General features: G+C 40.2%; 1 protein-coding gene across 2 annotated transcripts in view; it reads left to right on the top strand.

The window, feature by feature from the left end:
• Positions 1–14,951, top strand: part of LOC122794170 (RAS guanyl-releasing protein 1-like) — a 463,558-nt gene that overhangs the window by 173,142 nt on the left and 275,465 nt on the right. Inside the window, exons 7-8 of one of the 2 annotated variants that reach the window (XM_044062373.1) lie at positions 8,180–8,260; positions 9,094–9,153. In XM_044062373.1, the coding sequence (XP_043918308.1) occupies positions 8,180–8,260; positions 9,094–9,153 (141 nt within the window). The remainder of the gene's footprint in view (positions 1–8,179; positions 8,261–9,093; positions 9,154–14,951) is intronic. The other variant, XM_044062374.1, reaches the window with a different exon arrangement.

The raw sequence follows: 14,951 nt of genomic DNA, 5'->3' as shown, positions 1-14,951 counted from the left end.
GTCAAGGACTCTATTTCAGACTTTTCCTGGTACCCAGAAATGAGGGCGCTTGGTGCCCAATCCTAGATCTTTCACTTCTCAACACCTTCCTGGTGGCACCAAAATTCAAAATGCTCACCCTGCAGCAGCTTCTACCTATACTAGCCAAAGATGCCTGGTTAGTCACCCTAGACTTAAAAGAAGCCTATCTGCACATCCCTAAAGGGAGTCATGCAGAAAATATCTACGCTTCAGGGCAGGATCTATGTATTATCAGTTCTCTGTACTTCCCTTAGGCTTATTCCACTGCTCCCAGAGTATTCACAAAATGCCTGTCTCTAGCCATTGCTTACTGCAGACAGAGATATATTCAAATGTACCCATACTTGGACGATTGCCTGATTCAGGCAGACAGTCAGGAAATGCTGTTGCAACACCTGACATTTGTAAAAAACCTTCTAACCTCCCTGGGGTACACCATCAATGAAAAGAAATCAAAACTAGTCCCCAGTCAAAAGATTGTATTGCTGGGAGCAAGCTTGGACACAGCATCCCAGATGGCATTCCTCACTCCAGAAAAACAAGCCTATCTGACAGGCTATTGTACTCAAATGGCTACCAGAACCCAGCTATCCGCAAGGAAAATCCTACAGGCCCTAGGGTTCATGGCCTCATGCATCCTACTAATTCCATATGCCAGACTGCTTATGAGGAAACTTCAGTGGTACTTAAAAAGTCCTTGGTGCCAACATTGTCAGAACTTTGAAACTGCCATTCCCATAATACCTTGTCTAAGGACAGAGTTTCTTTGGTGGGCAGCAGCATGCAACCACAACAAGGGACTGCCCTTTACCCAACCCCGTGCCACCCACACCCTAACCACAGATGCATCAGACTATGCCTGGGGGGCACACATGGACGGCAAGTGCATTCAGGGCCACTGGACCCAAGTCAAATGCATCTGCATATCATCCAAAAAGAGATGCTAGCTGTGCAGCATGCTCTGACCTGCTCTCACCAGAACACCTGCTAATAAAAGCAGACAACACCATAGTTATGTGGTACATCAACAAGCATGGGGGGAACCCACTCTTACCCACTCTGCAGGCTAGCCATGGCCTGTGGAACATGGCCTTGGACATGCAGGTGCATCTGCAAGCTCAATTCCTGCCAGACAAACAAAACTCACTGGCAGATGATTTATGCAGAAATCTCTTAGACCAACACAAGTGGCAACTAGAGCCACGCACCTTCAACCTTCTGATTCAGAAATGGGAAACCCCATAGGTGGATCTCTTTGCCTCCCCCTGCAATCACCAGATCAGAAGATTCTGCACCAGGACACCTCACAGCAGGGCCTGGAAAGTGGATGCCCTATCCTTCCAGTGGGTAAATCTCTCAATCTATGCCTTTCTCCCTCTGCCCCTCCTCTCAAGAGTATTGCTGAAGATAAGACAGGACAGACCAAGGACAATTCTGATTGCCCAGGACTGGCCACGCCAAAACTGGTACCCACTCCTGCGAAGCCTGGCACCAACACCAGAACCCAACCTGCTCTCTCAGCAGGGGGGACAGATCTTACATCCGCAAAGGCAAACCCTAAATCTTGCAGCCTGGCTTATTCCTTGAATTCTCCCCCAGTAACCAGCCTAAGCAAGCAGGTGCTGGACGTCATCCTTGAAGCCAGAAGACCCAGTCAAGGAAATCCTATGCTGATAAGTGGAAAAGGTACTGCTCCTGGATTCAATCTAAAGGAGAGGACACAACTCTGCCCTCCCTGCCTCTAATCCTGGATTACGTCGCAGATCTACTCCACAGAAGCCTATCCTTCTCTTCCATTAAGATCCATGCCTCTGCCATTTCAGCTCATTACAACACTGACCCTCCTCTCTTCTCTCGCCCTCTTATCAAACAGTTCCTGAGAGGGGAAAACAACTTAAGACCATCAAGGAGAGCACCCACCCTGCTTGGGACCTTAACTTTGTACTGGAAAAGCTCACACTACCCCATTTTGAGCCTGCAGCATCAGCAGAGTTAAAATTCCTCTCTTGTAAAACAGCCTTGCTTCTGGCCATCACTTCAGTTTGAAGAGTGTCTGAGCTATAAGCACTTTATGGCTGTGGAACCCTTCATTATTTTCCATGCTGACAGGGTTTCCCTCAGGACTAACCCTTCCTTTATGCCTAAAGTGGTGTCCAGTGTGGCTCTCAACCAATCTATCCATTTGCCTACCTTCTTCCCTAATCCTCAAAAATAAAGGGGAAAGGATCATGCACTTCTTGGACATGCACAGACAGCTCAGATTCTACCTTGATAGGACTAAGCCCTTCAGAAAATCTGACCAGTTACTAGTCAGCTTTGCAACAGGGTCAGAGGGCAATGCCATTTCAAAGCAAACAGTTTCCAAATGGATAGCACATTGCATCCATTTCTGCTACAAGCACCATGGGAAACCAACCCCTCAGGGGGTCAGAACACATTCCACTAGGGCAACTTCGATCTCTACAGCATTCCTCAGGGGAGTCCCTACCAGGGATATCCTGGAAGCTGCTACCTGGAGTTCTGTACACACCTTCACCAAGCATTACCACCTGCCTATCTTTTCCAAATCCAGGGCAGGTTTTGCAACAGCAGTCCTGCAAGGCATTCTAGCAAGTCCTAACTCTTCTTGACTGCCTCCACCCTTCTTCAGCTTTGGGAATCTACCCAAGTATGATAACTGCAACAGTGAAACATGAAGAACATAGTACAGTTGTGTACACTTACTATAAATGTAGATGTTTGAGTGTATTCAATGTTGCATTCCTGGTTTCCCTCCCTTCATCCCCCTGGTTTTCTCTCTTTCTCTCTCTAAACTCTATGCCTTTTACTACCCCCCCTATTCAGGGGTATTGGTATTTACTTTTTACTGGTGGTGTTTTCCCCCACCATAACTTAGCTCCCTATTGGGGGGGCTCCTGACATTTGGGGCAAGAAAAACTGATGCAATGGCGTCGGCTGCCTGTTTTTATACCCCTGATGACCTAACGTCAGTCCTGGAGTGACAGCATATGACGCAAAAATACTAAGTCTCTGGTATTTGGGCCGACTGAGGGCTACCTGCAGGCAGATGACCCAAGTGTGATGACTGCAACAGTGAATACACTCGAACATCAACATTTATGGTAAGTGTACATATCTGCACTTTTCCAGTAGTTTATTCAGTTAAGTAGGTAGATGGATGAGTGTTCTTGTTGTAATACATTACATTCAATAGGTCAGTTATTTAAAGGTAGTTACAGACAATGGTGGGAGGGTCCATGGGAGCTGATTGGAGGAGAATTTGGGAGATGGAAAAACAAAGAATCAGTCCCAAAACTTAAGAGGTTAGTTTCTTATTTGAATACTCCTGAAAGAAAAAGAAAAACTTTTAACTAAGAATGATGTTTGAATGTTGACTGCACAGCCACTTGTGCCTAGGTTTTGTTACCGGTTCCTGGGCCTTGGTAAACTCGAATGAGCTAAAAACCTCTTGATTCAGAAGCTGCTTAACAATTGAATGATTAACCCAGAGCTGACCTGAACAGTCTTTTAAAGACTGATTTCTTCATTTGTTTGGCTTTCATCTAAGATATATTCTTGGCCCTCTCATCAACTGGTTTGTTTTGTTTTATATTCAAAACTAAGTTTCTGTAAAAAAAAATAAATAAATAACTTTTTATTTGTTTACTTTTGTTAACTGTGAGTAGCAGGTTACATTTACCATTGATTTTTTAAATGTGTGTACAGAAGGTGTGGTAGGCAGTCCGAAGGACCAACTCCTTTGAATATGTTAGCACACGGCAGTACTCATTAAAGAAAAGTATAAGATCTTCCTAACGGCCCAGACCAAATTTCTCCATTTTATGCAATTACTAGCTTGGGTGTCCCCTGAAAGGAGCCCATAGACATAGATGGACCAACACAGACCGTCAGTAAATTAGTAAGGAAGGAAGTAAATCAATAAATAAGCACACATAAGTAATGTTGAAAACAGAGTGAAACAACAAATATAATTTTAGTAGCCTCAAGATGGCAAAGAAACCATAATAACTCTCTTCTATAAATGGCATCTTTTCCTCCCATCCCGCTAGCTCTAAGCAATGCGCTGCTTTCCTCAATACAAGGCCTGGTTTGAGTTCCAAGCCTGAAGACTGTAAACCTTCAGGTTGGTGGGTAGACAGCTATTACTGGATAGTGATTAGTTTTTCTCATAAATCATTCATATTTTGAGGATGTTTAGAAGACCACCTATTTTCTTATCAAAAAGGGTTTTTCCTGGGTGACTCAATAGCCTGGGAATGTGAAGACTGTTAGTTTCTAAAATGATAGACTGTCTTAATCATTTTTGTAAGACAGGTGTTTTGAAAGGTACATCTTTCAGCAGTATATTCATTATATTCGCACAAGAAGCTTCCTTGAACTCTGATATCAAGAATTTAAAAAAGTGCCTAGCATTTAAGGTAACCAAAGCATTTGTCTCTCGTATAGATCAATTTTTCTGATGGAGCAATATACACTACCTCCTTCTGATTCCATTAATACTGTGGACTTTTAACATTTATTTCTAGGAATGCTTTTTTTGTGTTTATCAATCACTCGTGTAAGTCCAGTTTCACATAATCATTATGGGTCTGTGGCTCACAATTCAAAATTAGTATTCATTTTGTCAGGTTAGGTTACTTCATGTGGACTTCTTTCTGTCCCCAAGGTGTAGCACCCCAAATTTAATGGTATTAGTACTTGAGGTAACTGCCTTGGGATGTGTGAAAGCTCTATCATCATGAAAAAATAACATTTCCACTTAACTTTCTAGCAACCTGTTTTAGTTAAAACATTTAATTTCCCCAGTTTCAACGGACTAGTAGGAAGCCATTAATTACTTCAGGAGCCCATAGTTGTGAGCTTTAAGGTTTGATATGTAAATCTATCTATATATATAATTTGATATTAAGAGGGTGGGCTTCCAGAATGAATCCTTTCACACCTAAGGTAGTTTAATGGATGTATCTGAGTCAGTCAGTTCAACTTCTGCTGCTCTTACTAGAACAGAACAAAGCAGAAAGATTGGTACAATTTGAGACTCTAAGCACAGCTTGGATCACAACCTCAGACAATCTAAGAAACTGATTTTTCCTTCATGTTTGGCAAATTAGCCCCACAAGTGGCTAAGAAATTCTACTGGTTCAACCACTGCATCATTTTTCTTATGAAAAATGCATTGATTCACTTGATTTATTTTCTGTTACCAACGTTTTTCTTCTGTGGTTCCCAGAATCATCCCGGTGGCTCCCCTTTATGCACCCAATTAACTCAATGGTTCATCTGCCGTGGTGGAAGCCCTCCAGCTCATTTGTTCCATGGTGGATGCATGAGTCAGCTGTTAGGAAGTGGGTCAGTCAGCATATCATGTAGAATGCCCTGGCTCCAAACCCACAGCAGCCTTGCTTGCTCTGCTACAGATGGCTTTGGAGGTACACCTGCTTTTCTGCACATGCACAACCAATTGACCAAGGGGCATACCTCTTGCAATACGCTCTTCATGCTGCTGTGATACACTTGCATCCCTGCATGTGCCATCACTACAGCAAGCCAACCAGCCTCCCTTCCCCAGGATGGGCAGGCAGTATGATTTCTGCTGCCCACCCCTATCCTTCCTAACTGGTTCCTCCAACATCTCCGCCAATAGCAGAACACAGGGTGTCTAGAGTGCAGTCAGAGCTTTTTCCCTCTGCTTCACAGGGCTGGGTCATTTTCTGACACCCACTTTAAACGTTCATCTCTCTAATTCACAGGGTAGGGTCATTTTGTGACACCAACTTTATCCTTTTAAAGGTTGTGAAGCATCCTGCACCAGTTTAAACAAGCAATAGGCATAATACAGTGAACCAGTCCTGGAGGGAATGCAATCCATCACAGGATGCACATGTACACATTTCAGTGTACACAAGTCTACAGGTAATTTTGTGAATCTCCATTTTATCAATTGCTGTATATCTGGGATATGTAATGAAACAGAAAGCCCTGGTAAAACTCTGCATAGACACCCAAAGGATGTACAAACTCTACAGAAAAGGTACTCCTGGCAGGAGCCAAGCTGTTAAACCAAGAACTGTAAGATACCAGTGCTAACTGCTGCACAAGTGCACCACCCAGAAGAATACATAGTTTGGCACAGTTAAGGCATTTTTATTAAGAACAACTGCAAATTCCACAATGCATTACTCATCTCAGAGTATATTTGTTGCTATAATCTGGGCATCCACCTACACTTTTGCTAAACTATGCAAGCTGAAAGACAAATCTAAAAATAGATCAGGATTTGCTAGGTAATCTTTCCCACTCACAGAATGTAATACAAAATAGTTCTATTTGATAATGTCTAGATTTCATACTGCTGTGTGAATCCTTTTAAAAAAGTTGTATTTGATCATTCTGTATGCTTTTTCTGCACCCCTACCCATGCCTATCTAGGTCACTAGCATGAAGTTTTCCCATGTATTTTCCTGATTAAAGGAGTGAGAACAGATCATAATATAGCCATCTTCTAAACCAACATCAGGAGATTTTCCTCTTTAAACTTAATCCCATCTTCTGGTGTCTGACTTGCATGCCCACTGTCTGAAATGCTATTACCAGAGTGCATATGTACTTCCATAAATGTGCAGTATTTATCATAGTCTGCATACTCCGTACGTGACAAAGCCAGATGTATTTACTCAGCTCATGCACACTGTAGGCTGTCACATCTGTTTTTCAGAAGTTAGCAGCAAACTCTAACTCTCCCCCACTCCACTTGAGGATGGATGGGCCACTCACGCAAACCCTTCACATCCAACTCCACCATTACCTGGGTTACTAGTCTATTCCAGGTTGACCAGGTCACAGTTGTCTTTATCCCTGCACAGAATGGAACAGTCAAACATAGGAGACACTCTTCCAGTAGCAGAAAGATATACCTTTCTTCTACTGTGTTAACTTGGATGTTTTTTTTCATAGCCTACTTTTAACTAGTTACTGGTGTGCCAAAAATGCTAAGGTTATTGATGTTTTAGCCTGTTATTATATGAGATCCACAGATAGTACAGGATAGCATCAGTTTTATATGGGAAGAGTCAGCAGCACCAGAAAAGCACCAGCACATGGGAAGCATTGCCTTGAACAATGGTGCTCTTCAACTGCTAGAAATTGACTCTGACTGAATAAATGATATCATGGAGTACAAGCACGTTTGTTATACTACTACAAAATGGCTGTCTAAAAGATTAAATCATCGTACTTCATTTGCACAACATGGCTTACAAATATTGTGATCCTCAGTACAGTCTATAGTTATGTCTTGCAGATATTTTAAAAACTCACCTTTCTAGCTTTAACAAGGAGTGTATTACCTTCTCTTGTATCTGTCCATATCTGTCACATCATGAGTCCAAAGTCATGTCACCAAGAAGATGTTTTACAGTTTGTTACTACCCATTTTACAAATCTCTGTATATTAACACTATTCCGACAGCATGATGCTGGTGATGAAACTATAAGCAAATACTGTATGAATGATATGAGGAGTGGGCCCCAGAGATAAGCATGGGATCCATGATACATGTGTATGCTGGCATTGTTAAGGTCATTGCATCCATCCATTGATGAAATTGGGGGTTACAGAACTGGATAAATAAAAAAACTACTAGACATTACAACAGTAACCAGGGATACCGCCATTCACACTTGTACAAACTGTGGAGCACAGATATATAATGTACAATCTGAGGAAAATGGTCACCTGAAGGCAGCAATGGAAGGGTCACACTGTTTGGAATAAAGGTACTTATGTCTCTCAAAGTAATGACTTTTCTTTTTCAATGTTAAGAGGAAAGAGTAGTTTTATACAGGTCAGGAGATAAATATAATTTGGTCTTAGAATGCATGGTACTGTGAATACATTTAACATTTGTATTAGAAGGTTGGTTGACTGCAAGTGAAGATGCCGAAGATCAGATGACTGTATAGGTCTATGCAAGGAAATCTTTAAAAATGTCATTAAAAAGGCCACATATGGTCTTTGTTAAGATTCAACAAAATCTGATTGTGTTTTTCATTTGTTTTATTTTTACTGTTGTTTAATCAATGCATTTCATGATTTAGTGTTTGAGACAAAATTTAACTCGGTCTTTTATTTTTCTAGTTGTCCCTGGACCTATATTGTACAGAAGATGAAATCTATGAGCTGTCCTATGCACGTGAACCAAGAAATCATAAAGTCCCTGTAAGACATCCATATAAACATATGGCTAACAATTTTATAAGTAAAATAAGACTACTGAATTTTTTTTTAATCTCAGTGCTTAGCATTGCAAACTATCAGTTGTTATCTTGTTATAAAGTAATGTTAACATCAAGCATTAAAGTGAAGCAACACTATTGTGCCTATTAAGGCACTGTGCGCTGTAAAATATAAGTATGCCCCTGTATAAGGCGCCTTTAAGCTGTGGCCCATCTGTTGGTACAGTGGTTGGGGTATTATTTCTAATGCCAGTGGTCTAGGTTTGAGAACTGATCCAGGTACTGAGCACACATGACTGCTCTTCATCTGCTTGTCTGGGAGCTTACCACGTTTTTCATATAGCAAGGTAGGCTGGGGTAAAGAAGGGAAATAGAGGGGGGGGGGCTTGCTTGCTTCATTTCCTTGCCAAGAGGTGCACTTGAAAACCCTCTCTTGAACCATCCCTGCTCCTGACAGTAACACAGGGGTGTGTACTGAATAGGCATAAGGCTACATTCCCCTGAAGGGCAAGTCTGTGCCACAGGAGAACACTAGGAACCACTTAGAAGCCTGTGCTTCCTTTTAGAGCCTGGTACTGCAGAAAGACCAGAAAGTAAATACAGCTATGCTTGGCTGTGACCAGGGCTGTGGCAAATTTTATCAGAACTGAGCAACAGTAAGGAACCCAAGTTATAAAACATAGTAAGATAAATAAGATAGCTTTTCATTACTAACTTGATATGTGGTTAACATCTGCTTTATCTTCATATTATAGAAATATGCAAATGACATTCAGTTTCTGACTGTATCTGTTTCTTTTCAACTTTTATTTCAAGGAAACTTGGAGGAATGATGATTCTAACAATTACAGAGTTCATTTTATAGCCACAGGTCAGGTACTGTCAGGATTCTTTCACATAGCTCATATCAGCTCCATTTTCTTCTAAAAGTATAATGTTTTCTCTTTCTGTTTGTTTTGCCACCAACCTTTATCACTGTTTGTCTTACATTGTTTTTGCCTGGAATGATGCAGTGAGGCTTACTTTTAAAAGGTACTTTCCTTGAGTCCATTAAACTAGAAGGGAAGAATAGCAAACCAGTGACTCCCTTTAAGGCATCATAGCACTTCAGTGAATGTTTTCATTCAGAAATACTTTGAAGCACAGTACCTGTAAACTTCAGTTTAAAGTAAAAACACCAGTGATTTTAATGAAGTCTTGCAGAGTAGTATTCTCTGACAAGTGCTTCCCCACTTCTCGCAAAGAAAGAGGACACTCAGCACTGCAGAAAAACTGGAGCACCTCATGGCACAGTTGAAATCCCCATCATTTTTGTTTATAAGAAATTTAAACAGATGGACAGTCTGCCATAAGAGAAGCCATAAACCCCCTTCATTATGATCATGCAGCAGAGTTCCAAAAAGGCACAGCTTGAAGCAATGCATTACCCCTATTTCATCCCAGAGTGTTCCCATGTTTAATATCTGTTTACCTGTAAGTCTGTCTTCTGGAGGGGAAGTTCTGCTGATTATAGCCCGTTGATGGCCATCAGCTGAGCAACAACAGCCATATATAAATCTTTGGTAGAAACATGCCAAGATTGCTGATATGGTTATGTTAACCTTCAGCTGATGAATACAAATAGCCTATAGTCAGACATGTTATAATTTAAGTAGTTTACATGAAGATGATCAAAGCTTCTGAAAATTGCCAGTTTTTCATCATTCGGTGCATAAATTAACATAGGAACTCCACCGTCTCATTGCTGTTTCCATATTGTGAGATAGTCAGCTAAAAGAGGTTTGTGTTAACTACTTCCGTTAAAGTGAGATCACTATTGTTCTAGTGCAGCACATGACTTTCTAAGTCAGAACGTTGACATTCAGCCACTTAGTACTGTAATTTGCAATCAAGCATGCTACTTGAAATAGACTAATATCCGTCTGGTCGTCCCACACACACACACACACACACACACACACACACACACACACACACACACACACACACACACACACACACACACACCTTAGCCATAAGGCTCTGTGCAACCCATGCATATCTATTCTGTCTCCCCAACTTTCCCTTCCCTTTCTAAACCCAATTGCTGTATTGTATTTTATTCCATATGGCCCTCTTCAAAAGGAGCCTTGATGATTAGATGGGAGATAGGAAATTCACCCCGGGGATCATGGCAGTCGCCCTGCTAGACAGGGGTCCAGGGAAGTAAAGATCATGGGAGAAATATCCAGGGAATTGTTATGGCTAGGCTTGTATAGGCCCTAGAGCCGATAGCCTAGTACCAACCTATGAACCTATGTCTACAACCTTGTCTATCAACGGTACATACTTTTTTTATTTCAAGTTTGAACTTATTTGCTTTAGTCATGCAATTATAACTGCATTGCCTTCCCTTTTCTTGCCTTCCACTCATTAAATTATAGATTTATATAATGTCACATTTACTTCTCTTTATTTTTTTTTCTCATAAATTGTTCCCTACATGATACAAACCATTTTAGGTGCCCTCCTGTATATAGCCTGTAACCCATTACATTCTACAAAAATGGGAGTCAATGAAAAGGGATTCGTAAGATTGATTCACAAGATCTAGTTGACAAATCATTTTCGTCACAAAAGGAAATCTTGCCCACCATGTGATTTGGAGACTTGCCAACTAAGTATAATAACCAATTCCATGGTCATACCATGTTAAGACAGGGTATAAGTTATTGGAGGGTTCTTTCAGTTGTCCACAAGACTTAGGGTTTGTAATTCAGAGAATCCTATTTTATTGAGTTTTACTGTGGACAAATGCACTGTGTACAACTTCTGCCAGCTTAACTTTCAGATGTGTTTGCAGTGCCCCAGGTATGATCTCACCAAAACTCTATAAAATGGTAGAGTTATTTAAACATCCTCACAATCAGTGTTTCTCAGTATACACCCCAACATTTTATTGACTTGAGTCACAGCCATAGAATACCAGTATAAATATTTTACCTATGCTGGAATCAATAATCCAGGAGCTTTTTCCATTACTGTACTGCTGACTACAATATTCCTAGGTAATAGCCCTCCCTGGTGTACCTACTGCCAGACTGCATTGGATTACACTTCCTAGCTTTGGCTCCCTACCCCCTTCTTGATCACTCAGAAAATGTATCAAAGTCACTATTCATTCATTCATTCATTCATTCATTCATTCATTCATTCATTCATTTAATAACCAGCTGAGTGCACTAGCCAAGTGACCCCTTTCAACCATGACTGTAGCCAAAAGGCATAAAAATAAGTAAATAAAAAAAGGTGTAGCAAAAAGTACAGCAGAACTACAGGAACAATTCCTGTGCTAAAATTGCAAAAAAAAAGTATTATGTGTACACTTTATTTACAAATATGTACAAAAAGTGAATAAAAAACTTCAGAGGGAATAGTTCAGGTATCTCAGGAGAGATGAAGATTAGATAAATATAACAATTAAATTTTTTTTTCAGCATTGAATTACTTCAAAAAGGAGTGTTTTCAATACGAGGACATAATAGGGGAATTACAGCTGAAAAAAAGGAATGCTGTTTAGTTAAACAGGAGCTAATATGTGGAAAGCACATTCAGTATAATTTAGTAAGTATGGAGGTCTTTGAAAAAAAAAACAGTGTTATCCGAGTTACGTAGTAAGTTCTAGCTGTTCTCAAGAGATGCAGGAGGAGAGCCAAGAGATGTCAGAAATTATGTGATATTATAGTTTGTAAATGGTACGGGTTCAGAGAAGGGAAGTTCTAAGATTAATTGGAAGGATATTGGTTATCCTAAGATATGAGAGCTTAATAAAACAACATATTTACTGGGGATTTACACTTCCCTTGTTATGCACTACTGTTATCATTTTAGTAAAATCCATAAAGATGTTATAACTCTTTTGCTATGGATACGAGTTTTTATTTATGTCAGTACTCGACTTTCCTATCTTCAGAATCCGAGGATGTGTAGTCTACTACTCCACTGGGCATTATCTTGAGGAAAAGATGGCAAAACCACTCACAAAATCCAATTCATCTCCATCTTGCCAGAGATCTAAGAACATCACTATCTTTAGTCTGTTCCCCAGCCTTTGGAGTGTTTTGCTCATGGAACATGAAGAAGTCAGTTAAAAAGGCATGTCAGTATCTAACAACACAGTGTTATCTATCCCCTCTCTGCCCATTTTCTGTGTGAACCAGTCGTAATATTAGGCAAGGTTTACCTTCGTTAATCCATGCTTGCCATGATCCACTAACTCATTTTATGACTATGACTCCATCCAACCTTTATCAGTCCTTTCTCCATTAACATCTCTGATTCTGGTATTGGACTCACTTTTCTGTTATGTGTACTAAACTATCAGGCAACATCACAGAAACATGGGAACTCATTTATGTGTTTTCCAATCATTTAAGACTAAGCTAGACTTCAGAATCCTTTTACCAGCTGTGTGGCAGAGTTTTGTAACTCTTAAAACTACTGCATTCAGAGTTATATCATGGTTAAATGGGGTCCTAGGAAGAGTAATGGACTGCCCCCGGCCATACCAGTATCCAGTCTCTCCCTCAATTATCATTAAACCTATCAGTGCACACATCATTTTCTTCTTAACCTTTACAACTATCACAGGAGTTACATTTTTTTTTAATTTGACAGCCATTTGCTAAACGAAACAAAAAATTCACACTGAAAGCAGACAGCATGAATAACAATAAATATATCTTCCCTCAAAACTCACATTTATTGAAAGTGCAATTGTCAAGCCATTAAACCACAAGAGATGTGCTGGGATTCATTAAATAGCATAAGGCGAAGCACTAATTAGCCACAGTGATATGGGTGCAGGAATTCAAAAGAAATTGTATAAAGTATTTGTTAACATTCTTGGAAGCATCCCTTATCAGGGGCAGCCAAGAGCACTGTCCTGTAAAGTGACATGGCCAGAGCCACAAAAACAAAGACCAAGCCCCTCACAACATGAAGCAGCTCATTAACCGCTCATAGCCTTACTCAGCTGCCCTTAAGTGCCAAGCAAACTGTTGTATCTCAACGTAGTACATTTCCAACCCACATGCCTGTAAAAATAAGCTAAATTAAAAATGTATTCATAGTTAAAATATGAACATTAAAATTGTAGACATTATGCTCTCCAATTTATTCACAACCCAATAATAAATATACTGTCAACAGTCAACAAAACCTAAAGAATTTGGCTTTTATGATGATACTGTGATTTACTTTGACTGATTCCTTCCTTTATGCCATAATTACTCTGTGATGCTGGAATTGAGTATTTATCCATATAAGTACAAGTACACACACACACACACACACACACACACACACACACACACACACACACACACACACTCAAACACACACAGTGGCACAGATGTGACCATGAATTATAGCCCCCTGTATGACTGCCTTCATCTCAGATGTTTGCTTACAATCAAATAAATGAACAATGAAATACATTTTCTTCTTCTTCTTCTTTCAGCTTTTGAAATAAATAATGACCTAAAAATAAAGAATTTTTCCTTGGGTGGAGGTGTGGTGGGGAAGAAAGAGATAACTGGGAATATATGTTTTGGGAGTGTAATGACTTAGCAGACTGAGAATTCTCTGCAAAGTACTTTGTCAAAGATATTGGATGAGCGGATAGCTAGATAGGTGATTTCTGTGAGCTGGGGTTCAGCATCTGAGTTGCTGGGACATGATGGGGCCTTCTTAAGTTTACTTCTGGTGGTTGCCAAGGCAGCAATTGCTGAAGGATGGAGGTCAAGGTCTAGACCAACTGTATTTGAAGTGGTGAATATTGTAATAGAGATGGAAGAGCTGGAGGTGTGATCTTTGGATAGGGGTGGGAGCAAATTGCATGGAGGGAAATAGAGATTGTGGTAACAATACATGCTGGATGGTGTTCTGGTGGAGGGGTGGGATTTGGAGAAGGGCGGGAGTTGATCAGTTTGCGTGGTGTTGGTTTGATAAGTGTATAAATGTTCGCATGTTGACATGGTTTGTTTTGTTGTGTATGGATGTATGTTTGCCTGTGTCTTGGGTGATAGTTCAATAAGGGTGTTAAAAATATAACTTACTGACATGAGAACCATATAGTGCTATCCATTGCAAGCTCCATGCCTTCACAACTTCTTAGATTAGGAATTTGATACCAAGATGCAAAATCAGAAACATATTTTAAATACTGCTCTTATGTACTTAGCAACTCGCTAATATAACAGGATTTTCATTAGCAAGCATTTCTGAAGGGTATGCAGTCTGAAATTCCCATTTGTCATTATTTAGTGACTGTAGTCCACAACACTTTCCCAGAATGTCACACATTTTACAAGGAACATAGCTCAAATATAAGGAAAATCAGGGATAGTTGTCCTCTGAACAAGCAGATAAACACACAACCATCAGGTACAGACACTTATATGGCTGCACACCTTAGATAACTGCATGGGATCAAGTGAATGAATGAATGAATGAATGAATGAATGAATGAATGAATGAATGAATGAATGAATTGCCTAGAAATATATCTCAGCTTTGTACTGTTGGAACCACACAGTTCAATCCATTGCATCTCCCCACTGCACTCCCAACTTCTTAGCTCCAAAATTATGGACAAAGACCCAAAATCAGGAATAGATTTTAACTATTTCTAT

This window comes from Protopterus annectens, chromosome 2.part1, assembly GCF_019279795.1.
Source record: "Protopterus annectens isolate FY-2018-M chromosome 2.part1, PAN1.0, whole genome shotgun sequence".
Taxonomy (NCBI): domain Eukaryota; kingdom Metazoa; phylum Chordata; order Ceratodontiformes; family Protopteridae; genus Protopterus; species Protopterus annectens.
Note: the sequence above shows the minus strand (reverse complement) of the source record. Positions and strands in the feature narration are given on the sequence as shown.